The sequence below is a fragment of the Chinchilla lanigera genome, unplaced genomic scaffold (assembly GCF_000276665.1).
Source record: "Chinchilla lanigera isolate Chin_1 unplaced genomic scaffold, ChiLan1.0 scaffold00027, whole genome shotgun sequence".
NCBI lineage: Eukaryota > Metazoa > Chordata > Mammalia > Rodentia > Chinchillidae > Chinchilla > Chinchilla lanigera.
The window spans coordinates 20877785-20905246 of NW_004955428.1; the positions used below are offsets into that span (position 1 = coordinate 20877785).

At 40.6% G+C, this 27462-nt stretch overlaps 1 protein-coding gene across 2 annotated transcripts in view; it reads left to right on the plus strand.

The window, feature by feature from the left end:
• Positions 1 to 26933, plus strand: part of Pde5a (phosphodiesterase 5A, cGMP-specific) — a 119221-nt gene extending 92288 nt beyond the window's left edge. For both annotated transcript variants that reach the window (XM_005386794.2, XM_005386796.2), the window contains exons 13-21: positions 1014 to 1139; positions 2816 to 2910; positions 10508 to 10595; positions 15279 to 15379; positions 16991 to 17068; positions 18747 to 18810; positions 19579 to 19653; positions 20643 to 20726; positions 22794 to 26933. In XM_005386794.2, coding sequence (XP_005386851.1) covers positions 1014 to 1139; positions 2816 to 2910; positions 10508 to 10595; positions 15279 to 15379; positions 16991 to 17068; positions 18747 to 18810; positions 19579 to 19653; positions 20643 to 20726; positions 22794 to 22931 — 849 coding nt within the window. In that variant the 3' untranslated portion in view covers positions 22932 to 26933. The remainder of the gene's footprint in view (positions 1 to 1013; positions 1140 to 2815; positions 2911 to 10507; positions 10596 to 15278; positions 15380 to 16990; positions 17069 to 18746; positions 18811 to 19578; positions 19654 to 20642; positions 20727 to 22793) is intronic.
• The last annotated feature ends 529 nt before the right edge of the window (positions 26934 to 27462 follow it).

Sequence of the window (27462 nt, forward strand, 5' to 3'; positions counted from 1 at the left end):
TGTGCTCCCCTGTACAGTGCTCTTTGTGTTTAGAGCACCCGTGGTGATGTACACAGGGAGAAGCACAGGTTTATTTTTAGAGAACCCCGTAAGGGTAGAAAATCATTGGGATTTAAAAAGAGGTAGAGTCTGACGCTAGCACAAGGACAGACTAACCATGCTTTGGCTCCGTGAGTCCCTGGGGATTTATTTAATACAGCACTTACACTTAGAAGTTGAATTAAACCCAAATGTGAGGCTTTCCGAGCAGTATGGTCTTTTTCTTTCCCTATCCTCATCACCTTTTAAGGTGTATTTTTTCCATATAGACCCTCAAGCTTTATTTTGCATTTGTTATTTTAAAATTTTTACTTCGTTTTTTTTTTTTTTTTTTTTGGAACCTGGAATCAAACTCAGGACCTTGCGCTTACCAGGCAAGCACTTGTGCCACTGAGCTATATCCCCAGCCTAGATTTTACTTCTTGATAGACAAGAAGTAACTGTGTTTGATACTTCAGCATAATTTAAGAGGACAAAACTCTAATTAATGGTGGTGTTAGGACTTGTAGCTCAGATTTGGCCTTGCATGTGTGCTGTCCACTTTGTCCCCAGCCCATCCCAGAGCTTTGCACGTGAACACCTTCGCAAGTGCACAGCTTGGGCACATGGAAAAATTTGTTCCCGAAAGGTGAATTCATGCGTATGTGACTTTCTGAACTCAACTGGTTGATGACACAGGGACATAATATCTTGTAAAAACGTAGTCAATGCCCTGCTTGTGCCAAAAATACCTCTTTTGGAGATGTTGTGTATTTTACACCTAATTTACGATGCTGACCTCTACAGTCAAACCGCTCAAGTTTGAATTCTAGCCCCATCGCCAAGTTACTTCCACTGCTAAAGGATCAAAGTAGTACTGCCTCCCTTGCAGTCACAAGGATGAAATGGGAATGCTTTATACTGTGCCTGGGAGATAGTCAGTGCATGACGAGCGTTGTCTGTTATTGTTGCTCTTTGTACTTTATTTCCTGAAGGTTCTTTGCAGATGGATTTTGAGCGTTAAGAAGAATTATCGGAAGAACGTTGCCTATCACAACTGGAGGCACGCCTTTAATACAGCTCAGTGCATGTTTGCCGCCCTAAAAGCAGGCCAAATCCAGGTATGTTTTAGAGTCACTCATATCCTTAAGACATTTTGTAACCTAGCAATAAAACATATAGCATGTTCTTCTAAGTTTTTTTAATGTGCACTAATGGAGATTGAAAATAACTTATGCCACTCACATAGTAAATCACAATTTGTTAAAGAAGATGAATATGACAAAATACTTGCTAATTTTCTTTCACATATAATATACATGACATACTAGGGGTGTTTTAAATACCTTTGTATTATACTTTAATACTCTTTGGGAAAATAAAAATTTCCCTCAGAAAATGATAATGCAGTGTTAAGAAAAAGTATCACATCCCTCATGTTCACCTTCAACCTCTCTAGAGTAACATTCTTCAAAAACTGCCTAAGTCCTAAACTTGGCTTCACAGAGCAGCCGAGGGTCCTCCACGGTATTTTCTCTGGAGCACTCACGCTCTTCTGCTATTTTGTTTTCATATACATTGATCAGAGGCTGTTTAAAAGAAAGATTAACGCAGAAAAACGTTCAAGCCATTCGTTCCTTTTCAGGCCACATTTTACCCCTCTGTCTGTCTTTAGAGTCTAACTTTAGTGGGAATCAACTAGTTATTCTAAGCAAGTGATCCCAGGCATCTGTCATGTAACTCTTCAATTCAGAGCTTTCCTGTTCTTTTTTTTCTTTAAATAAATTCTAAAAATGTTATTCTCTATCACATATTGTAACTGACTAGATCTAATAGAAGCAACTGAGCTGGAGGGGGAGCTCGTTGGTAGAGTGCTTATGTAGCATGCGCCAGGCCTTGGGTTCAATCACCTTCCATCATCAAACAAAAAACAAGCAAACCATGGTCTGAGAAGCCATATGAAACAACCATACACATGCTGCATAGCAAACACTGGTAAGAAATAGATTAACCTTGTTTGGGTACACAAAGGTTATGAGGATTATCACTGTTGAAAATTTTCCTTGATTTTTATGATAAATAATAAAATGATACTTTTGTGTATGCTTTAAAACTTCTTTGTAGCGCTGAGAATCCAGGCAGAATAGAACTGACACAGTGATTTAACTTGTGAATTTTTACTAAGGAAGGGGAACAAGTACAGATAACACAAATGGCAGAGACTAAAAAATATCCTGTATTTGGTCTGGGCATGCATAATGCAACTTATGAAAGCCAAACTGTTATTTCTAATTATTTGTTTTGTGTAATAGTCACATCATCTATGTTCCTTGAGGCTACAACAACTCACAGCAGGTAGTGAAGCAAAATGTCCAGGAACCAAAAGAGAAAAAACAATTATTTAAAGTTTATAATGATCCTTCCACATATAGATAATTAAGAATTAGTGATATTGGGGCTGGCTAGCTCAGTGGTAGAGCACTTGCCGAGCATATATGAAGTTCTGGGTTTGATCTCCATCCAAGGAAAAAAAAAAGTTGTGATTTTACTTTAAATAGACAGATTATTCTTTGGTGAGACATTTCGGCTTTTCCTATTCATAAGTGACATTTGCAGTAATCCCATTGTAAATGACAAAGTACAGCTGATTCCCTACAAAACAGGGTCCAGTGTGAATACACAGAAATACATAAAGCTTTGAGAAAAACAAAAGTAGATTACCGAAAAAGAATGGTAAAATGCCCTTTGCCAAAGTGTATCTTTCTTTTCTTTTCCTGCAATGCCTCTGACCATGCAGAACAAGCTGACGGACCTGGAGATACTTGCACTGCTGATTGCCGCACTCAGCCACGATTTGGATCACCGTGGTGTGAACAACTCCTATATCCAGCGGTAAGATGGTTTACCCAGCGAAATTAGGAAATGTTTTCTTTAAATTGTAGGGCTGTGTTTTTTTAATTAAAGCCTCAGGAAAAAAAAATTGATGTTTCAAAATTTCAATTGATCAAGCTCCCGTAATTACTCTGGTTATATTTAATTGAAATGGAAAAAATAATGTAAGTGTAATACTATGTAGATCATGTTTCAGGCCTAAGTTTAAAAAAAATACTTAAAAGAACTTGAAAGTTTCTTTAGAAAATTATTAAGACTCATTCAAAGGAGATAGACTTTCACCTTGTATTTGGGAATTGCTTAGCATGGCCCAGTTCACTGGGTAAAAAAAGTTCAGCAGAAAGAGATTCTGGGTCCTAGTGGAGGCACTAGAGTACAGGATTAAAAACCTCAGGCTTTGTAGTCAGTCTTGGATTCCAATCCCAGCTCTGCCACCCAACTCCTGGTTTGTCTTGTGTGAGGGTGCTAACTTCTCTACATCTTAATTTTCTGATCTGTAAAATGGGGTAACCCCAGCAGTCCAGAGCCTGAGGCAAGAGGATTGCCCCAACTTCAAGGCCAGCCTGCACTACATGGTGAATACAAGGCCGGCCTGAACTGTATAGCGAGATCCTGTCTCAAAAAAAAAACAAAAAAAAATTGGAGATGGTAGCACGCCCACTTCATAGGTCAGTATCCATATTAGGAGACGACGCCAGGTGTGCTGGCACACACCTGTAATCCCAGCACTCGGGAGGCTGAGGCAGGAGGATCATTGGGAGTTCAAGAACAGCCTGGGCTGCCGAGTGAGCTCCAGGCCAGTGTGAACTGCATAATGAGACCCTGTCTCAGAAAAAAAGACAAAAAACAAACAAATATTAGGAGACTGCACCCATCAATACCAAGCAGAAGGCCCAGAGTGTACTATGTTAAATCCTAGCAGCCAGTGCTGCAGATAGTTGCATCATTGTCATTTGCAGAGTTGGAGAGACACTAACCCTTAGCACAAGAGTTTCAAACTTCAGGGGCCACAGTTAAGTAGCATTTGTGATGACAAATGAGATGATGAGGCAATAGTACTTTGAGCCACTGTGACATTTTTATTGTCCTGCAGCAGTGTGGTCAGAAAGTCTCCATTATAATGGTACAACTGCTTCCTATTGAGTATTTTTTAAAAATATGCAAGTGATTCAACTAGTAGAGAGATCTCTTAAGGAAACTCCAAATGGCTGATGTCTTGAGGATGTTTCAGAAAGCTCTCTAATCACAGTCCCTTTATCTAAACAAACAGAAAACTTCATGTAAGAAGAATTGTAGTAATGCAACAACTATGTCCTATGCTGACCTTTGATGGGAAAAGATAGCTCTTGTCTAACTACCACAGACTGGTTGTTTCCTCTTGAAAGCCTAAATGTTTTGAAGAACTGACTGGGTGACATTTCCTTTGTCTCTGTGCTTTGTCATGTGATTGCGACGCTGAGCCTCACAGGAGGACTGAGAGTCATTATGGAAGGAAACATCAAATGTAAAGACTTACAGCGTAGTCAGGCAACATCGTGTGGCATTTCATAATCAGCATGACATAAAGATCAGAATGATCTTGCACCATGACCCTCCCTGGCTTGCAGTCGAACCCTATATTATTAATACATGGACTGTTAGTCTGTACATTGCTCCAAGATGCTGTGTTCCTTAGTCTGTACATTGCTCCAAGATGCTGTGTTCCTCCGTATATAGTGAAGAAGAAAGAAAAACAACACTCAACTATTTTTTCCTTTGTTTATTTAAAAATAATTACCCGGAAAAAACATCTGGAGAAACGTCATCTTCTCTCTTAAAAGAAAAAATGTCCTGGGAAAAAGTCATAAATTGCAGGATCTTGCTTTCACACAACACAAAGCAGACTTCAACCAAGTAATAATAACTTTTAAAAAAAAAAATTAAAGTGGTTTTGGAGACTTATTTCTTACTATATCCCTGTGAGTCAAGTAAAAGAAACCAAGATTTTTTTCAGAGATTTTTTATAATTTTCCTTACTGGTAAATGAGTGATAACTTGCTATAGAATTCCGTTATCCAGGGGACTCTTGAGAGAATAGAAGTGCCATACACATTCCCATGTAAAGTACTATCTTCTATACAAGGGACTGTGTTCAGTCTTCATCAGATGTGTAAACTAATATATAAAGAAAACCACTTTTAAACGTGGTGGTGGTTAGCCTGATTAGAGGCAGATGCTCACAGTGACCACAGATGAAATGAGAGGATGGGCAGTTGAAGTTACAAGACCCTGCTGATGGAGGGCTGTGGGACGAGATAGTGCATTTTACATTTAATACAGGCAAAACCAAGGAGCTATGGCCATATGTAATAAAGACATTTTTTAGGAAGAAAGCTGAAAATTAAACTAGAAGGTAAATGGGTAGAAATGAAAACCACAGAGCTCTATCAGAAATCCTTTATAGCAAGCCAAACAGACAAACAGAAAGAGAAAAATGACTGTCCACCTTGAGCAGTTTATTGCATGCATGAAGGCAGAACAAAAATCGTGACTTCTCGTCTGAGAAATAGCTCAGAGATGGAGCGCCGGTGACAGTGGAGGGCTGGGGAGTCGGGCCTGTGTGTGGTGGGAGGGAGTGCAGAGGCCAGGGAGGGCGGGTGGAGAAGCTTTGGCAGGGGCAGATGGGAAACGGGTTGGCAGGTAGAAGAGGTTAAATCAGCCAGTGAATTTTTTTCCCAAGATTCAAAGTAGCATCAAACCAGAAAAAGACTATTTCCACAATCAGTCGTGGATGTCTGTCCGGGTTGAGCTCACTCTATGCCTGATCCTCTCTGGTCCTAATGAAGGAGCTGGGGCCTTGGCTGGCACAGTGGCATCGGGGTCCACAGCATCTGAGAGACTTACAAGGGGACTAATGAGAGCTCACAGACATAAGTTGCAAAGTTCAAACTATGTAGAGTCCATTTTATGAAGGAATGAGCCAGTTTCTGAGGTCTCAAAAAACTGGAGATCTGAATATGAATAAAGTGCAAGTTCAAGCCAGGCAGAAGCCTGCAATCCCAGCTACTTGGAAGGCTGAGGCAGAAGAACGGCAAGTTGAGGCCAGCCTGGGCTAGTCAGTGAGACTGTCTTAAAAAATAAAAGAGTTGAGACACTAGCTCAGTGTTGGAGCACTTGCCTAGCATGCTTGAAGCCATAGGTTCAATCCCCAGTAGTGGGGGTGGTGGTGCAAGTCTAATTATTCACAATGTCAGTAGTTGAGCATGGCATGGTGGCACATGCCTGTAATCCTAGAACTTGGGAGGCTGACGGAAGACTGCTTTGAGTTCAAGGACAGTCTGGGCTACAAAGTGAGTCCAAGGCCAGCCTGAACTGCACAGTGAGACCCTGTCTCAAAAAGACAGAATGTCAATAGTAATAGTAATAGACACTAGCCCTAAATATAGTCCTAAGCATGTGACACTTGGAACTCTGTTCAGTCCTTCTCCTTTGCAGTGTCTGTGGTATTTCCGATGAATAAAGGTTGATTTGCGTAGGTGCCTCTTTTAAAGTCTAAGTCCTTCTCTCATCACGCGACCTCACACAAGTCATTTAACCTCTGTTCCTGTTTCCTTCTCTGGAAATGAGAGTCCCTGTCTCAAGTTATTTGTTAGGGTCAAAGGAGTGCAAATAAATATGAAATGCTTGGAACACTTAGCAAATATTTTTCAGAGCTTAACTGTTTTCATGGGAGATGCTTGTAATGACAGGTGGGACCTCAAGATCTTGTCTTGTGCTATTGTGGATTAGGCAGAGATCTGAGCATAGGGTAATATATACAGACAAGAAGCAGTGTCAGTGTTAGTGTTGGCGAAAAGGCAGAGACTGGAGTGGCAGGATCATTTTTTCACAGGCTTTCATTTTTAATCAATATCTAAAGCTTTCTGTTTTAGAATATTGGTCTGGTTTCTACATGGGTATCTTAATTCCATTCTTAGAAGTGGATCAATGCACTATAGGATGGAGGTAAATTGAGAGAGTATGCCAGTACATTAACACTCGTTGACATCAGTGGGAATAAAATCTCACAGCAGTGGTGGTTTAAATAGGTCTCTCTGGTGCCGCCTCAAATAGAGAGGCAATGCAGGCTTCTATTTGAAAGAGTGAAAAGCAACAGGATGTTGGGTAAATTGGTTTCCATGCATATTTTTGTAAACAGGAAATATGAGGCATTTGTCACCCTCTTATTGATTCATAAATCTGTATTTTTAGAATGCAAGTAAAGAGAAACATGATTTGCATCTGTCTGTCTCACAAGCCAAGAATTTTCTCTAATGTGAAACAGTCCTTTCTGCATTATCCTAAAAATGTAATGTGCATTTGAAGTTCTAACTTGTTTGTCTAATAGCCACCTAATTGCATTTCCCAGTCTGGCTCCTAACTAGGTCACTGAGTGGAAGCTGTGTGCAAAGTGCTATGGTGTCATGAGACACCGTGGTGCAGGGAAGAGAATATATTTGAATCGCAGCTTTGCCATTGATGCTGACCTTGAGCAGGTTAAATAATCTCCCTGAACCTAGAGTCATCTAAAAAGTACAGAAATGCCCATTTTAGAGAGATGTCAGACTAGGTTATCTGAAGACACAGCTTGAGACCGAAGTTGCTGTCTATATAGCTTCTTTGTGCATATGACCCCGGGGAACAGAACTGGGAATGCAATAGGAAAGGAGGGAAAGCTGGTAGAAGCATGAGATAACCGGATGTCCACCCATACAGACAACTGGTGCTCGGCCCTGCTAGGTGCTGGTAGTGATTCTCATTAAATGAGACTCAGAATGTTCACCTGCAAGACAAAAGGCAGCATCTCCATAAGGTCCCATGCCCCAGTAGTCAGAGGTGACCTCAACGCCTCTGCATTCCCGGTTGAACAGGTGTGAGTGCAGAGAGCACTGTGGGCACCAGCCTGGGATAGCAAACTTCGGGGCTGGCCCAAGACGTGCAAGAGTGAGCCGGGCAAGGTGGCTTCTGATTGGTCCCTGCATGAAGCCTCTTAAAGTGGGTATTAAAGTGGACACTTTATCAGTGGCCAAAGCAAAAGCTGGGAGTGAGGATTCTTGGCCAGTGGAAGTGCCCTATACAAGTTAATTGCAAAAATTAAATATAATAAACTACCTAACAGAGTGGCTGCAGTGGTGGCGAACCTGTGGCATGCATGTCACAGCAGGCTGTTTGTATCATTGAAAGCTCTAAAAGCTTCACCATCACTACCATAGACCCTCAGTAAATGGAAATTTTTACCAGCAGGGGAAACAAATGTCAACAAATTCAAGAGAATTTGATTTGCAGCTCAGCAGGGTGATAGACTTTAAACAGCTAATACTTGGCAGAATAAAGTTGATATTAAACTAATTGTGTCCTTCACTTCTTACATAAATGAGAATAGCAGACTCCAAAAAAGATTTTCATTTTATTCTAAGTAAAGGGAATGGGGAAAGTGGCAATAGTTATGTTAAAGCCAACTTTAGCACAGCTAATTTGAGTGATGAGAAAATAGTGTTGCCAAAATACAGAATATGAGATAAAAGCAGGATTCAAAAAAAATCATTGGTTCTGTTTGTTTTGGGCCTCTGCTGTCATTACAGGCCATCTCCCTGGTTCATCTCCTTCGTACCATCGGTGGGATCACTGCCTGCATTTCGGTGCATCGCAAACATATATCCCCAACCCAGATCCAAGTTCAGCATTTATGTTCAGTGGGGCATTTCTCAGGCACCGAAAGATCTGACCAGCCAACCTCCCTCCCTTCATTGTCCACCTGTAATCATCTTCCTTTTCACAGTGTCATGGAGATCATCATCTGTATGGCCGTCCAAGGAGTTTAGCATCCATTCTTTTCCCCTTCGTCTCCCTCATCCCACTCCAGTCTGGATTCATTGCCAATACCTACCCAGTCTACTCCTGAACAGTTCTCAGAAAACTCTCTTCATCCAGGCTCATTTATTTAGGATTCTAGAAGCTTCCCAGTAGGCCACACATCCTCAATCTTGTTTCAGGTTCTTCCTTTTCTCAAATCTGCTCAGTTATTCCATTCACTTTTTTTGTCTACCAACCACGAGCATTTTATACGATCTGAAGAACAGCTCATTTGATATGACAGGAAGGAAGACAACAAGCAGGCACGAGTGAATCAGGGCAGTAAGTCAGCAAGAGAGGTGATCATTTAAATGATGTAACAGGTGAGGTTACCCTTTCCCTGTATTTTCATTTCACTGCTTTTACTTTCCCTGAGCTTCTCTCACTTTGACCCTTCTTTCCTGTGTTACACTGATTCCACCTCAGGTAGCTTCTCCATCTTCAGTAACAGCCTCTCATTCATTTACAAATCAAATGCAGTGAAACAGTGACTCCAATAGTCACCTAATACTTCGGTGGGTGCTTTGCAATTCATCCACCCTCTTGCCTGTAAATTTGAAAAGCAGATTATTGAAAAGCAGAGTAGTGAAAATAGCTTGATATTCATATGAGAAAAGTCATGAGAACTATGAAATGGAGGGCTGGGTCTGTTGTGCCTTAGCACCTGATTTGTGACTGTCCCACATGTAGTAAACTGAGAATAATATCCTTCTCCCTCTGTCGACTTCACCAGAGGGTCTCTGCTGCTTCCCCAAGTTCAGATTAGAGAGCTGAATATCCCACAGGCTATCCCACACTGGAATAACCCAGACTATACTCAGGGGACTTTCTGACTCACTGGCCTCCTTCCTCCTTCCAACAGGGCTATCACTCACTGGCCCCCTTGCCTGTCATTACCCACATCCCAGTTGATGCCATTTTACTGTGTTCTGTGTGTACATGAATAAGCTGGCCTTCTTCCTGAGATCACTTCAGAGGAAAAGCTACCCCGTGAACTGGTTTCAGATGTTAAGTCAATTGCAATTTGCCACTGAAAAAAATGATTGGTACAATACAATTTACAGATTGTTGTAGTCTCTTTCCTCATCGCTGAGACATAAGACCCAACACCTGCAAGGTTAGAGGAGGCGATGTTTCTTTTGGCTCCCGTTTATAGTGCTTGATGGGCAGGCTATCAAGCAGGGTGGCATGGTAAAAGGGCGCAGCAGCGGAGGGGAGACGCTCAGGTTGTGGCAGATGGGAAGCAGAGAGAGAGTCAAGGGAGAAACAAGGGAAGAAGATAGACCTTTCAGGCCACGCCCCCAGGCCACCTGCGCCAACCAGGTTCCAGCTCTCATCATCACACTTAGCTGTAAACTCATCTGCAGGCTAATCTTTCGGGAGCCAGTCACCTTCAAAAGGCCCCACGAGGTTTTGGGGTGACATCTGGGTATAAACCATAGCACACACAGTGCAGAGGGGCTTCCTTCATGTTTAGGAAAAATTAGCTTTGTCCTCAAACTTTACATCTACTGTTTTGTTCAGTGTTAAAATCAGTGAGATTGTTCACACTTGAACTGGCAGCAGTTACACTGATAGCTGAAAACCATTTGACTCATTGTGTTTATGTCCGAGATTACCGCCCTTTTTTTCTCAGCAGGACAGAAAACTGTGTGATTGCTTTTGTGAATGAACTGATATTTGGGAAAATGATTTCTTTTCCTTGCTTCAACCAAATATTTTCTAGAAGTGAACATCCCCTTGCCCAGCTCTACTGCCATTCCATCATGGAGCACCACCACTTCGACCAGTGCCTGATGATTCTGAACAGCCCAGTAAGTACCTCATTGACTGTTGTGCAATATTCAAGGAGAGCGCTATAAATTCGGTTTTATTTTTAGGTTTGGGACTTATTCCCAGCATCATAAATTCTTGCACATACTCTATTCCTTTTTGGGTAGGGAAGGCGAAGCCAAAACATTTCAGATTCTCTCAGCCTCACTTCTTGAAACAACCAAAACTAAGTGGTGCCAATCAATCAGGGAACTTTAGTCATTCTGATTGGTTACTCCAGGTGACATTGGTATTTGGTGAGCTCTTGGTTAAGTATGCTTTTCTTCAATCAGTGAAGTGATTTATGCAGCTCATGGTTTGCTTTCACAAAGCAATGCTTTCCTCTTTAGTTTTTGTTTATTTTTGTTGCTATTGTTGTTGTTACTTTAAGTTTGTTTGCAGTACTGGCAAATTAGCCCAGGGCCTTGCACATGTTAGGCAAACAGTCTACTACTGAACTACACTCCCAGCTCTCTCTTATTGAAACTTCTCATCACAAACTTTCATTAAGGAATAAAGCTCTTTGACAACTTAGCTAAGTGGATATTTATCAGTGTACGGAAACTGACATGATATGGTATCATATGATATGTATGACATGACATGCTGGTATTGAGGAAAATAAGTTTAAAATAATATGTACCAGAATATTAACAATGGTTTTGTGTAGTGAAATTATTAATTCTTTTTATTATTGAGCGGGAGTTCACATTATTTGTTACATAGAATTATTACCTTATGGTAATAAAAATGAAAATCATTAACTATTACATTCAGTGAGTACAATATGTGGTAGGTAAGCCTAAAGCAATTTTATCAGCTTATCTTGAACTTTGCCTAGGAGGTGAGTTGTTCCCTGAGCGCGGGAAGAAAACTCAGGGAGTCACATGACTTTTTTTGGTCACTGCTTTATCAGTGAAAGCCCTTTAGTGATCTTAGTTTCCAATATATAGTATACCGTTCTCAGTTCAGAAACCAGAGTGTCCAGCCCTGGGTACTTGTTCAAAGTTAGAGCTTGATTTAAAAGTTACATGTTCTTGTTCCTTACATTGTGTTTCTTCTAACGCCATCCTCTCTTCCAAACCTCCCTATAGCTTCCCACCCCGCCAGACCTGGAGAATGTGAAGGGGAAATAGGTGAGGATAGGGGCCAGGCTAACTTGGCAGGCTGGTTCTGTTACCATCTCATCCCTTGTGCCTGGATGGGTGGCACCCCCTTGTGGGGCATCCCGAATAGGCACAGAGGGGCTAGGGAGCCTGTGCTTTGCCTTTTAAACTTCCCAGGCAGGGTCACCCTAGGCCCACCTCCGCCCAACAGACTGCAGCAGACGCTGGGACTTCGGGCCTCTTTCTGACTTAAAGTGAGGGGAGCACACTCACCACTCCCAGAACACCTCCCAGTGGCTGCTCTGGCAGCCTCGTGAGAAATGTTGCCAGTGCCCTGATACAGCCGCCCTCCGCGAGGTGGGTGTTTGGCATGAATTAGTAGCTGTGATAGGTAAGTAGAACCGTGATATCTATATGCTGTAGAAGTTTTATCATTCCATACAAATTGTCAGGGGAATGAGGTACCAGATTGGCAGGAGTTGGATTTTGACTTTTAGCAAAAAAGATAAAGAAAAAAAAGGAAAAGAAAGAAAAGAAAAGAAAAAAAGAAGAGAAAAGAAAAGAAAAGGAAGAGGAAAAGGAAAAGAAAAAAGAAAAAGCTTCACTTAACCTCTGCACACGTAGCTTTTTCTATTTTAAGAATAATAAAATTGGGCCCTTGCGGCCAGCCCCTTTCCCCCTTTACTGCTCTGGACTCTTAGTACTTGATCACCTTTACCGCAGCCCCACAGGCTCGGTGATCCGGTGTGTGTGTGTGTGCGCGCGCATGTGTGTGTAACACCCTGCAAGGCAGCCTGCAGAGCCAGCAGACAGAGGCAGCAACTGGTTATGGATCCAGTTTATGCTCTGGTTACAGAGTTGCATAATTTTGATGGGTCTATCCCAGCACTGTTTCCCCCATAAGCCCTGTTATTTTTAGCGTGGAGCTTTCCAAAGCTGAAACTTTGCAAAAATGTGTATGTTGTGTCATAGTAGAAGCGTCTGTACTTGCTTGGAATCTGCTATCAGTGTACTTCAGCTAAGACTTCTATTTTAATATCCTGTCACACATCCCTTTCAAAGCAAGAAAATATGCTAACCTTTTTAAAAAGCATATGTAATGATATTCCTATCCTGTGTCTGTGTGTATGTGATATTAAGGATTGAGCCCAGGGCTGCTGTATCACCAAAGTACATTCTCACTCCTTTTTATTTTTTCTTTTGACACAGAGTCTCACTAAGTTACCCAGGCTGGCCTCAAACTGGCAGTCCTCCTGTCTCAGGAAAGTAGCTTGGATTACAGAGGGGCATCACCACACCCAGTTACGGCTTATGTTTAGATGTCCCCCCAAAGTCTGATGCGGTCATAGGTGGGACTTTTTAGAGTTGACTGGTTCTAGAGTGTGTAATGCTAGAATTAATCCATGGTGCAGTGCTAGGATCAAGAGCACTAGGATTAAGGGTGTGAGTGCTACCTGCCCTAAGTATCTTGGATAAGATACAAGGGATAGAAAAAGCTGTGGTTGTCCCTTGCTTGCTTGCTCTGCTACCTTCTGCACACCGTGACCTATTTCTCCTCTGCCAATGCCTGTCCGCCATGCCACCCTGCCTTGGAGCCAGCCACTTATGGACTGAAATCTCTACAGACTGAGTTAAATACACCTTTCCTCCCTTAACTTGTGGGTGTTGGTATTTTGTTTCAGTAATGAGAGAAAAATAACTAAGACACCAACTTCATAGTTACTTCTTTAATGTAATATGTTTTTACTTAAACAAATCCAGTTCGGGGCTGGGGATTTAGCTCAGCAGCAAAGCTCCCGCCTGGCAAGCGCAAGGTCATGAGTTCAGTTCCCAGTACCGGAGAAAAAAACCAAAACAAACAAACAAACAAAAAAACCAAACAAACAAACAAATCCAGTTCTATGTATGGCTGGCTCACATGATTAGAGCTGTCTATATATTCTCTCTTTGTAAGCACAATTGTAGAAAAAATTTACCAACTTTGTATTTGGTTTTTTTGTTTGTTTGGTTTTTTTGCTGTTTTTTTTTCTTTCCGGTACCAGGAATCGAACCCATGACCTCACCCTTGCCAGGCAGGCGCTGTGCTGCTGAGCTAAATCCCCAGCCCGTCACCTTTGTATTTGGGAAGAAAAATAAGACTATAGCACCAAAAGACATACCATTTTGTTTGAAATTTTTTTATCTTAAAAGTATCAGAAGTTTTCTGAATAGTTTTCAATGGGCCTCAAATCTAAAATGATTTAATATTGTAAAATGGTTTTGGTTGTAATCACAGATTTTTGTCATTAATTAGGTCCACGCCAGAATTGCAGCATGGGGGTGACCCTCTCACCAGTGTGTTTTGGTCCCCACCCAGCACTCCCAGCGGTTCCCTCATCTTCACACTACATCCTTTGACCCTGGATCTTATTCCTAAGCCTCTGGGCTTTTTCTTGGCCCTGTGACTTATGAAACACATTTGACTCAATTTACAGATGTTCTGCATATACGCTCAGTGCCCAGCTGTGTGTTTCACTTAGTTCAACATTAGAGACCTTTTCTGCTTTAAATTATAGGCAAGAAATAAAAAGTGATGCTGTGGGGAAAACTTTCAGTGATGTACACACGGATCAGCCTCCTTTCCCGAATTCCATGTGGATGGTTCAGCCCATGCTTGCATTCTTTTTTAATTTTTATTTTATTGGTACATTTTAGATATACACATCATCATAGGGAATTTGTACCTATATGTGACATATCTTGCTCCTTCTTTTTTCCCCTTCCTCTCCCCTCCCTTCAACTCTTCTTCCCCTTCTTATTTACAAAGCTTCGTTTCCATTTTTTCCTTCTTTTTTTTCTTGTCCCTTCCTTTCCCCTCCCCGTGCCTTGTTCTCCTTCCCGTTTGAATATTTTCTTCCCATTTCCCAATATCTGTTACACGTTGGTCCTTATTTACACTTTCAGTTTCTCACACCAGAAACACCATGCGATATTGGAGTCTGTGTGTCTGATTTGTTTCACCTGACGGTATCGTCTCCATGCTCTTACACCACCTGCCATCTATATTTTTATATCCCAAAGGAACACATATGGTTCTCAGTGTTCATTAAGACCTATAAATTTGCACCAGAATTGTTACGGGGTTTATTACAAAAGCCATATGGTGACTTTATAGTAGTCAATTATTTAAAAATTTCACAGTGCTGTTCTTTACATCTATCAATATGGCTTTGATTTTCCAAAGTTTTTCCTGCTCTAAGATGATAGGAATTAGTCTTCCCAAAGGGAAAGGATATGAAGCTGTTAGATTTTATGTCTGGATAAGGCTTGAGGAGTAGAAGAGTTGGACAATCGTGCATATGCAGGCAGATACGAAGCTGTCTTTTTTCTCTTAGATGACAGGATGTGGAGTGAGCATGTGGTGGAACTACTGACTTGGCTTCATGGTGTGGAAGGAAGCAAGCACATTCATGAGGGCAGAATATTAGGCGTGTGTTTAGGACATGCGATTATATTTCCAGTTTGTTCTTGTCAGCAGCTTCTCTGCGTGGAGTGCTAACGATGGTTTTCTTTCTTTCCTTCTTTCTTTTTTTAATAAAGGGCAATCAGATTCTCAGTGGCCTCTCCATTGAAGAATATAAGACCACCCTGAAAATAATCAAGCAAGCTATTTTAGCTACAGACCTAGCACTGTACATAAAGTAAGTTTTAAGAAATACCCTCCAAAATAAGTCTTGGAAGTATTCGTGCTGTTCAGGCTTGTAACATCCACACTGGGAGGTCCTCATCACAAAGACAGGCGTCCTGACAAAGCTGTGTATTGGTCTGTGGAGCAGCCAGGGAAGTCTGCTCCTTTGGCTTAGTTACTGCTCAGAAATACAGAAAACATAGTTACTAATATTTATCTACTCCTCTGTGTCTGCAGCTGTGCTCACATCAAATCTCAAGCTCTTTCCCACCAGTGAGGCCAGTCAAAGGGGATACAACCCGTTTGCTCTTGCTCCTTTCCCTCGCTCCCCCAACTTCTGTCCGTCTCCCAACATCTTTACACTGGCATCACAGCCAGGTGGGCGGTTACAGAAGCCAAGTGCTGGAAGAAGCAATTCTTGTTCCTTTTTATTTGATTTTGGCAGAACAATAATATAGAAATTTGAGGTGACTAGTTCTAAAGTAGGACTGTATTTAAAATGGCATTGACTATTTAAGACTATCTATTCCCATGATTAAACTACTTTTCTAAAAGCTAGAAAATACTTTCCTGCATGTGGACAATCAGAGAAAATACTTTAATGCATGTGTGGGTATTCTGGAAGCCAAGAGTCACACTCACAGTATATCCGTGTAACACAGGTCTGTCCCACCCGCCAATAGAACGATTCCCAGCCATGGTTTTAGCCCCTCTTAAGAAAAGCAAAAAACAATAGAACAAATACAAAAAAACTTACATCAGAAATCTACATTTATATGTTGAAAAATGTGTGTGATGGCTTTGTTGAGTGTTGGAGCACTTTAAGTTTAATTAAAACAAAAACAGTAAACTACAGTTTATTCAAAATAATTACAGAATAACGATTATCAGATTACCGAGAATTTGAAAATATCTGTAATCACAACACCTTCCCAGTCTTTCCGGGTCCCAGGGGTCTGTCCTCCAATCCTGTATGAAGCTTGCTGGTCATGTTTGATATTCAGCAGTAGACAGTTTTATTATATAAGGTTTGTTTTTCCTTGAGGTTTTGTCTCTGGCTGGACGTGAAAAGAATAACTTTATGACTTCTCAAAACAATGTTTTGGACACATAGGAAGTATTTACTATACACTGAGTATTATATTCACTGAATAATAATAATGATATTTTAAATTTAACTGTGTTTCTTTACTTCAGTTCACTGCATAACCTTATTGTCCTGTTTACCCTGTGCCAGAATATACATGAATAAGATGTGTGATGCTAAGCTGAAGCCTGTAGCTCATATTGTGCCATGAACTTAAAATATTTTAAATCATTTGAAATCACATTTATAACTGTTTCTAATTAAAAATATTCCAAATTTGAAGTTACCATTATTTGTGTTCTATAATTAAAATTATGAGACGTTTCATGCTCTACCCAAAGCACTGAGAAGAGGAAAAGGTGTGAAATATTTTTAAATGATGGCTTTTCTACTGGGTTCTAAAATGAGGGAAAATATACAGATGGGAAAAAATTAGAGGTTTTTTTTTAATAACTTACTCCATGAGTCTTGTAGACCAAAGGAATAAAAACCTGTGGGTGCATCATAATTACCAAATATTTTTTCTTTATTTTCAAGGAGACGAGGAGAATTTTTTGAACTTATAAGAAAAAATCAATTCAATTTGGAAGATCCTCATCAAAAGGAATTATTTTTGTAAGTCAGTTTACTATCCTTACAAGTTAACTACTGCAGGTTATAAATTAACTGCTACTCGGTTAATTTTTTCACTGCCAGGTTTTATTGCAGTTGTTTGTTACAACGTGATCATCTGTGAGGCTCTCAGATTTCTCTAGCATATTGTACAAAGGACTGAATATGAACATACACTTGAAAAGAAATGCATCTGTGAATGCAAGTGAATAAATGGTTCCTTTGTTCTAGAGGGGCCTCTCAGTGTAGTAGAGTAGTACAGTACCGATTCAGAGCTGTACGTGGAATGGAGGAGCCAAAGGCGGCTGATAGATGGCTGGAGCAGAAAGCTGGCTCACGGGGCTCACTGCCCTCAAAGGATGATGAGGTAGCTTGGTCAGAACAGGGAACATCAAGTCCTCTGCTTTTCCTCATCAGTACACCTGCCTCCTCCTTCTAGTTCTTTGCTGTCATCGTTACTGCCTTGCCCACAGCAAGAACTAAGAGTGAATAATAAAGAAAAGCAAGCAGCCGAGTGTGCTGGTGCACACCTGGGATCCCGCACTGGCAGGCTGAGGCAGAAGGATCATCGTGAGTTTGAGGCCAGCCTAGGTGATTTAAGGAAACCCTGTCTCAAAATTTAAAAACAGGAAGGAAGGGAGGGAGGGAGGGATAAACTAACAATAGCGCTGATACAGTTTTGAAATCAACCTTTCCTTAAACAGACTGAGATTATTTAGCATGCAAAGGAAGATGCAAATTACAAGGAAACAATACACAAATAGCCAGCTGTGTGTTCCAGATAGTTACACATCACTTAATAGCCTCAGGGTGTTTTTCCGAATGGAAAAGTGCGGACGTGCTACTGCAATTAGTGAACAGTTTTTCTCACTAATTAAAAAGAAACATGAACTCCAAGAGGGCCAGTTTTCCCTGCTGTGCTCGTCTAAGGTTACTAGACTTCACCCCGCAGAAGTGTCTGGCAGACCTAGCACCCAGCATCCCGGCCGGCCCTTTCATTTTGGGATTTAGTTAAGCTCATTTAGCTGCACAGCCCTCCTCTTCCTCACAAGAGGCACAGTTTGTATTGGCAAGTATTATTCAAATCCCCCATCACAGAGCACCTCATTAGCACACCAGGAATGCTGCAGCTGGCACACCCCTAACCAGGGAAGGGCTGACAGCATTTTCTCATTTCTGCCTTTCTCTGGTGGAGAAAAGGGAAGCGTCTCCAGCACATACTTTAATCATGCAAAGGCTTTTCATGTAGAACATACTACACGTTGTGAGTTAGGATGACCCACTGTGATTTCTGATTCAGGACTTCTGTCAGTAAGCTGATGGTATCCCCTGGTAGCTAATTATTAATAATCACAGTGCTGTCATCATAGTGCCACTGAGAACAGCTACCACACTGAAAGAAATAATAGCAGGCAAGTTTTTATGCAAAGGTTAATAATTTCTCTTTGTGCCAAGCTGGAGCTCAGTGAAGCACTTTGAGGGCAACTTTGAAGAGCTCACAGAGAACCAGAACAACGACACACTGTTGTCACTTCTGTGTAAATTCTGTCTGTTCCTTTGGCCTTCATAAACTGCTCTTCCTAATGGTTCGGAGGGTTCTAATTTTGTGTTTTTATTAGTGATGCTTTACTTTCGTATATTCATGTAAACAGAAGTTTTGGGTTTCCTTTTCCTCTAACAGAGCCATGTTGATGACAGCCTGTGATCTTTCTGCAATTACAAAACCTTGGCCTATTCAACAACGGGTATGTTGCTTAGTGATGATAAATGTAATAACTAAATAGCTAAAATAAGAAAAGTCTTTGCACTTACAACTAGCTTCTGCAGTAAGTATTTATGGAATTTTCCCCTAATTTTAAGGACTGTTAAAAGCAGAGAGTAAGGCATAAAATAGCTTTCCTTTCTAGAATATTCATTTGCACTGAATACCTGTCTGATACGCTAAGAAAGAGAACAAATATTAACAGGCAAAAGACCTAGCTGTTGTAAGTTTCAATTTCAGTACTGTTCTGGTTCACTTTGGGAGGTTTTCTTAGCATAGCCCTTTAATCTTGAAAATAAAAGTGCAAGAAAATTTTCAAAGAGAGAAAAGAGGAGACCTTGTAGATTAAAAGAAATTTAAAAGGCCAGTTGCAATGAATGTACTTGTTTGATGCTGTTTTTTCACTGAACCTTTTATTAACAGGTGCTTCACAAATAATTCACTGATTACACATGCAGATGGGCACACAGTTTCTCCCCTAATTGGTAGAGTTGAAATAACATGTTGCTTTTTTATGCTTAGTTACACAAGATTACAAACTCTGGTTTTATTATTAGTCGTTTAATACATTACTTAGACATTTAAAACCAATGAAGTATAATTTCCTCTACTCATTACAGCTTTATTCTAATTTTATTGATGTGGTTGCAAACTATAGCACTTAACAGATTTTATTATCTTCTTTACAAACATGTGCTTTAAAGAGTGTTAAGCTTTTCCTTTCCCAAACTCAGTCTGCTGTTTATTTCAGATAGCAGAACTTGTAGCAACTGAGTTTTTTGATCAAGGAGACAGAGAGAGAAAAGAACTCAACATAGAGCCCACTGTAAGTATGAGACCTTGTTGGTGGGAACTACCCAAATAAACTTTTTTAAACTGTACTCTATTTTATAATTCTATGGGAACTCTTCTTGGTCATGCAATTTATTTTATTTTTGAACATTTTCTCTTATTAGAACAACTATACATGTTCACTGTGGAAACCAAATGCAAATAAGAGGCCAAAAAGGCCCCCGAAGTCATCATATTATGCCACACTTTTAGATTCTGCATTTTACATTTAGATACCAGAAGACATCCTAATGGATGCTCTTCTGTGTGCTATTTATCACAGTTACTTGAAATAAATGTAGCCATAACTTATCCACTTCTTCAGGTGTAATGATGTTAGCCATATTCACTGTGACAAACAGCACAATGAGAAACATCACTGTTGGTAAAGTTGTTTTTTTTTTTTCTGGTACCAGGAACTGAACTCATGACCTCACACCTGCCAGGCAGGCGCTGTGCCACTGAGCTAAATCCCCAACCCCTATTGCTAAAGTTTTTTGTGCTGTTTTTCTATTGCCTTTTTAGGGTAAATTTCCAGAAGGAATTTGAAGTTATTTCATGCATACTCCTTTTTACATAAAAAGTAGCTTCCCAAATACTAGAAAAAAGACTCTTCTCAAACCACTTCTGTCTTTTAAAAATGAAACAGGGTTCTTCTTCCTTTCGTGGGGGAGAGCACAGGAGATGCACGTAGGCAACTGCTGTCTGACCTTTCTGAGCTAACCTGTTATCTCACCTTTTTATTTTTTATATGTATTAATACATGTTTGCTGTACATAATGATTGCACTCATCATGGGGAATTGGTACATATACATAACGGATCTTAATTCTACTCATTTCCCTGTCCCTGCAGCTCCAACATCCCCGTCTCTAATTTCCTTTCCCATTAGAGAATCTATGTCCCTATCTTTTTTGAACCAATCTTCATTGTTCTTTAAGTAAATATACATGTGCTTGTGTGTGTCTTTGTTTACGATTTCAGGATCTAATGAACAGAGAGAAGAAAAACAAAATCCCAAGTATGCAAGTTGGGTTCATAGACGCCATCTGCTTGCAACTGTATGAGGTATTCATATGAAAACTCACTAAACTTAGATCGTGCTAGGAAGTAAAACCCGAAGCAAATTCAAGAGATTAAACAACTAGTTTCATGTTTTACCTCTTCTCGGCCTTTTGGCTAAGATCAAGTGTAGTTCTGTGTTTTTTTGCTTCTAAATCAAGAAAAAAATAAAATTATTATAGTGGTTTTTTTCCTGATGGACATGTTTTCATTGAACAAGAAGCATATTTATACAACGGTACTTTGGTTCATGAGCTCAATTCTCCCCACGATGCTAGCTGTAAACTAAACTGGACAAGAACTGAATTAAATTTCCCCCAGAAGGTGAACGTGGAACCTAACCACTGAATTTCATTCGGTTCTCATCCAACTCAGTTTGCAACTAGATTCATGGAAGAATCAAGTTTATGAAACAAGGTACCATTGCATTTTCTGTTTCTTGAAGACTTTAATTCATTTGATGTCTGGATATCTACTGAGTGCCTACTATGTGCTGAGTACTAACACACTGATTTAGAAAAGCTGAGAACTATGTGTTCTGCTCTCAGGGAGGTGTGTTGTGCAGATTCTCCATTAGCATTCTCCGCTTTAAGTTTAAATTTTAGTCTAAATAAAGACAAAGAATTATCCAACCTTTTCTCACTGTCATACTGTGGATGTAATATCAACAGAATATTTTGAGAACTAACAGGAAGTGGCTGTAAGGCTCCCATTTTCGTACTTCTGATAGCTTTATTTCTTGGGGTTTGGTTTTGTTCTGTTTTGTTCAAGTGTAAAGATTCTCCCTAGAATATCCAGTTTACCATTTTAGATGCGTAAGCCCAAGCACAAGAGGCAGCTACTGCCTTTGTCTGTAAAAGCTCAAACTGGCACCGGGGTGCAGCTCAGTGACACTGCAGAGTGCTTGCCGAGCTGCGTGCGGCTCTGCCTTGCAGTCACAGAGAGCGAAAACAGGAAACGATTTTTATTAATTTGGAAAAGAACATTTATCATGGAGACATCATGGAATGTCAAAACCAGAAAAAACCTAGAATTTTCTAATTCAGATATTACATAGATTCAGTAATTGAATTTGTTAAGTTCATCCTCCAAGGAAACAGCGTTTGCCCCATACAACAGGTAGGCAGTGTGCAAATTGCAGCCAGAGTCCAGTCCTCACCCTGTCCCCGAGTTCTAGCCACCAGGAGAAATTCATAAAGAAGCTGTGGTTGTGGAGGAAAAGGAAGAAGAGCCAAAGGCGAGGGGCACCGAAAGAAACAAGGAAAAAGGCTGCAGGGTGCTAACAGCTCAGCAGCACTGGCTCCCACCGTTCGCCAGGCTCTTCCTCAGAAGGGTTGGGAGCCCTGTTCCAAGCCCCCTGGCCCACCTCATTCTTTGCATAGCAGATGCTTTCCAGGCTGGATAGAGCTCCTCAGCTGAAAATACTAAAGGCCCTTTATTTTTCCCATCTCTGTAAGGGCCTGCAAGTAGTAATCAGATCCCCCATTATAGATTTTATCCTTCTATGTTTTATATATATATGCAAGGATTCATTCCATTTGAATTTGTTGAACATCCTGTGACACCGGTGTGTATTTTTAGTGTTATCACAGAAGTAAATGTTCTCCTTGTAGAAAAACCAGACAGTAATGAGAAACAGAAAGATAAAATCAATTATGAATTAACCTTTATTATGATCTTGGATGAAAACCTGAGTACACTGTAGGAAGCCAGTCTGTACAGAAACACAAAAACTCAGCAGCTCTCTGCAATCACACACAGGGAGAGCCCCGTATGCTACACAGAAACAAATGCATTGTTCCCTGAAAAGCACATTCCACACAGAGCTGTCTGCAAGGTTCCGTGATGTTGCTTTGCAATATGTGCGCTTGCCCTATCTCTCAGTGTCCTCCTTATTTATACAACTTAAGAAGAATCCTCAGGAGTGAGCTTTGTATGTGTTCACACAGCTTGCAAAAACCCCAGCAGGGGGCCTGCTGGTGAAAGAGTGTGGAATGTGGCCCTTAGGCACCGGCCTGTGGGAGAGGGCATATTTCCCGGCTTCCCTCTAGTCCTTTCTTTTTCTTGCTCTAGGCCCTGACCCACGTATCAGAGGACTGCAGGCCTTTGCTAGATGGCTGCAGGAAGAACAGGCAGAAATGGCAGGCCCTCGCAGAGCAGCAGGAGAAGACCATGGTGAATGGGGAGAACAGCCAGGCCAAGCGGAACTGAGCTGTCTGCTCCCCGCGGAGTTGGAGTTTACAGAGACCGTGTGTCTGCAGTACGCCTGGTTTCACTGGGCGCCATTTAGATTGGGTGTATACTTTGCCACTGCTGTATTTTTATTTTTGCACAACTTTTGAGAGCATAGCATGAATGTTGTTAGTGGTCAATTACATTTTTTTCTGTACATTTGTTATACGCCACTAAAGTGATTACCGACACCCACCCGTACTTCACACGTTGATCAGAGCACTGTGGTATTTTGTGTACTACCAAGTGTAAGTGGTGTTCTTGCACTGAGGTGGTTTTGTGATTGGGAATTATACGCAACTGGTTTTTGTGTTTCCTGAGGTACCGATCTTTCAACGTTTGGAGTCTTTTCTGAAAGTGGGTTAGGAGAAAATTAAATACATTCTGGGACACTGAAAGCCATCATAGAATGGACTAAATATCAGCTGAGAGGATTTTAAAGAGAAAAGAATACATTTGGTGAAAATACTTTAAATTTAAGACACTGAAAACCACATGGCAAGTACTATGAGACAGTATTGTAAGGAAAACATAGTATATAATTGATTTGCTATTTTTGAAAGAACAGGCAGGAGAGAACACTCATTTCAGTGCAGTCTGTCTGCCCCACACCGGGCCGCAAGACAGTCCAGTCTCCGCTACCTGACGGTAAGCAGGGGAAAGCAGAAGATGCAGTCACTGACTTCCTGAGGATGACTGTGATCCCGAAGTGCAGTGGCCTGGGCGCCGTCAGCCGGGAGAAGCGTTCCACTGGAAGATCCTTCTGCGAATCGGTGTTTTGGAGGCGAGTGAGAAACTGCCATATTTTGTTTTATAGCAGTGATAGTGAACCTTTTAGAGTTTTCATGCTGTAGGTTTACCATCACTGGTTTATAGGATGAATCAAGCCAAAATCAAAGAATTTTGGTGTGTAACCTAAAATACTGAATTTTAGCTCACGGTCTGTGGAATTTCCTTCCCACAGCTTTTAGTAGTTTACATTTTCTTGGGATTTGAACACACTGGTGTCCCTGAAGTCACTTTGGAGAAGCAGAGAGTGAACTGAGCAGCTAGTTTAAAAAGGAAAGCATCGCAAATATGAAGAAGTGCTGGGATTTGGGGACAGTAGGAGGAGAGATTTGACTTGTTAGTTTCCACCCTCATCCCTTCAGGAAAGAGTGGTATTTGAACTGATTTTCAGTTACTAATTTGGATAGAAAATCTCTAATGCAGCAGTCTCAAAGACCTTTCTCTAAAATGTGCTTTTTCATTTGTGTTTTTCCCTTTAATCTTGCCTAAAATATAACACATTTAAAATTCTGACGTGCACGTATATTTTGAAGTTATATGGCTTTATTTTCATCAATTAGGTACCCCCAAAAACCACATTGTATTTCTGTTAGTTTGTCTTGGTAAAGGCTAAGCTAAAAAGTTATCAACTAACACTATGTGTGTTACTATAATAGTTGTATTTGTAGAAAGTTGTGTTATTTTTTATTTCACATCATACAGATCAAATCTGTAGGGCTGCTTCTTGGTGGCACTGGTGTGTAAATTACAGAGACTCAATAAAATAACAGCCGCATCCACATACTGGTACACATCTGTGCATGCACACATGATTCCTTAGTATAGATAAACAGTTTAAAGATTAGCAGTGTTGAATGAAGCTATCTTTTTATCACACACATTGTGATTTAGCAGTTATACTAAAATATATATTCATATACTTCAGTAGTTTTTTTAGACCCCTCTGATGCTTTTCATGGAGAATTTTTAAAAGATGTGGTAAATACAGTGCAGAGGATGTGGACACATGTCATTTTAACAAGCAAGAAGACATAGTTAGATTAGAAATTGTTTGGTTTACCTTTAGATAATGGTTTACTTTACTTCACTATTTGAGGCATTAAAGGAAGTGAAGCACTGCCATGCCTATTTTTTTGATATTTTACTTCCTATAGAAGAGAATACTTCTTTAGGACTGGTTAATTAATTCAAATAATTTTTAATTTGTAAGAAGATCATTCCATACATGGATTACCATCCGTGGTATCTGGGCACAAAGCAAAATTTTTGTACTTATGTATTTCTTTGCCAGTATCTTCCCAAGTTGGAAAAAAAATACATATAGGACTTCCTCACCCTACCCTATATTTATATTACCCACAACTAGGAAGAAGTTATTCTTGTTCTATATTGTTTGTTTTCTGTTTGTTTGGTTGGTTTATGGTTGGCTGGATGTTTGATTTTAGCAGAGTAACAGGGTGTATTTAATTTCAATTTTCAGCCAAAAAAGTCCCCACTATTTTACTAACTTGTTGAAAGATGTCTTTAAGCTTGCATGGTCTTACATTTTTCAGAGGGTTGGCCTTTGCCGGTCACAGTCCTGTGTGTAAGTCACTTAACCTCCGTGAGCCTGAACTAATTGTGCTTTTTAAAGTAGTTAGGTTTGGGCAAAGCCTGTCTTGGGGCCAGTGGGGTGGGTGGTGGTTGGCAGCTACTTTGAAAGCCCCAGTGAGCCTTGGACACCACTGTCCGAAGTGGGCTATCGGGTGCAAGAGACGTGATGTAATCCCATAGGTCACTTCTTATGCTGCATTTTCAAGACTGACAAAGCAAAGGCAGAATACATTTATTCACCTCTGGGTGCAGATCATGATCAATATGAGATTTTTGAGCTATTTGAATGCTTTGCCTCAGATACAAACCCAGGATGATGAGGTTGTCACCACTGATTGCTTATTTATGAAGAACAGTCTCCTTTACTAGCAGCATTGGAGATAAGAAAGTACTGTATATGAAAATGTACTGGAAATATTGGATTCTTAGAAGAAACTGATCACTGATTCTTGCCTAGCAATGAAGTGCCTTTATTTTCAGGATAAGGACAATTTGATTTTCAATTTTCCTTTGTTTTTCACCAGATTGTACTTTGTACTCCTAAATCTTATCAGGCCATCAGAAACAATGTGGTAAATACAGTGGATTTCAGATGAAAGGGGGGAAGTTTAATTGCTACCCTTCCTGTAAACATAGTTAAGATAAAATGACACAGTTTAATTGTTCAGTATTAGACACCCATCATCCCACCTTTTATTGAATCCTTGCCACACATGAGGTACCGTGCCTGTCTGTGGAGACAGAACACTTACCACAAAGAACTCACCGGCTGTGCAAGCAGTGCCAGATAAAAGGTTTAACGGTTTCTGATCTTGCAAAGTGAACATGAAAACATAGGGTGTATTCTGTCACTTTCATTTTCATCTGTAACGTATGTACTGTGCACCTTTCACTAAGAATCTGTCGGTGGGCATCCTGTCTTGTGAGTGTGAACCACTTTAACCTACTGATAGCTTAAAGAGCACCTTATGTAAGGAGTCATATATTCCATTGTTTTTCCATATACAGGCCAAATAGTGATAACTCAGAGTTCTCATGGACTATAAAACTGTGCAGTTTTGGGACCCCTTCTGCTCTTCCACAGGGAGCGAAGAAGAAAGTATTAAAGCTCACTTCACCCGTATACCTACCAAAACCCTGTGTAAGCATGTCTTAATGAATGTTGTTGAAAGCAATGTAAATAGTTGAAAATATAAATTTCTATTACACTTGAAGATATAAACTTTATGAATCATCACTAGCCACTGTTAATATCTATTTGTATTCTTCTTATACCTTTTCAATATTTGAACAAATATATAGTTTCTGGCACTATTTTTATACTAGGATAATGGCATTACTGTGTATATTATGTTTAGCTTTGAAGTCGTTTGAAATAATTGTGCTCTTGGTTTCTTTCTTTCCTGTCCCCGCCCTGGGAACCCTTTCAGCTTGACCCTTGTGTGACGGAATCATTTTGCAGGAACCCTTGCTCCCCGCTGGTCCCTGTGAAGTCCTGGGACAGGCAGGGTGGTTCTCCATTGTGCAAACCCCGCCCTATTCAGTTGTCTCCTCGTTTTGCCATGCTTTGTAAGAATAAAAAGAATGAATAAGTAGCTATGAATGCCGTGTGATTATTAGGGAACTTGTATTTTAAGGGTAGAAACTGAGCAGGGACTTTGGATGATAGGCTGGGAAAATGGGCCCAGTAGTTCAAGACACTTCAGTCAAGCTCCCCTATGGTCCTATTAGTACAGAAAATTGGTTTCATAAAAACCTTGCCTTCACCTAGACCTGTCTCAGTAATCCTTGTCTTAGTGCCCTTTGCCACCAAACCGAGGGCAAAGTTTTCCGCCTGCTTTCATGCTTCAAGTCCAGAGCAGCTCTGCAGGGTGTGGTTCTCACCAGCCTTATGCTGAGTGGGGATCAAAGGCCAGAGCTGTATAGTTTCAAAACAGGTGTACTTAGCTGTTGTTTTCAATTTTAAATTTTAAAGTTCCCATGACCATTCCTACTGAGTCTAGAAAAGCTACCCAAAAAGTATTAGAGACAATATTTCCCTCTCCCAGCAGGCTTTTTTTTTTTTTTTTTGTACCAGGAATCAAACTCATGACCTCGGGCTTGCCAGGCAGGCGCTGTGCCACTGAGC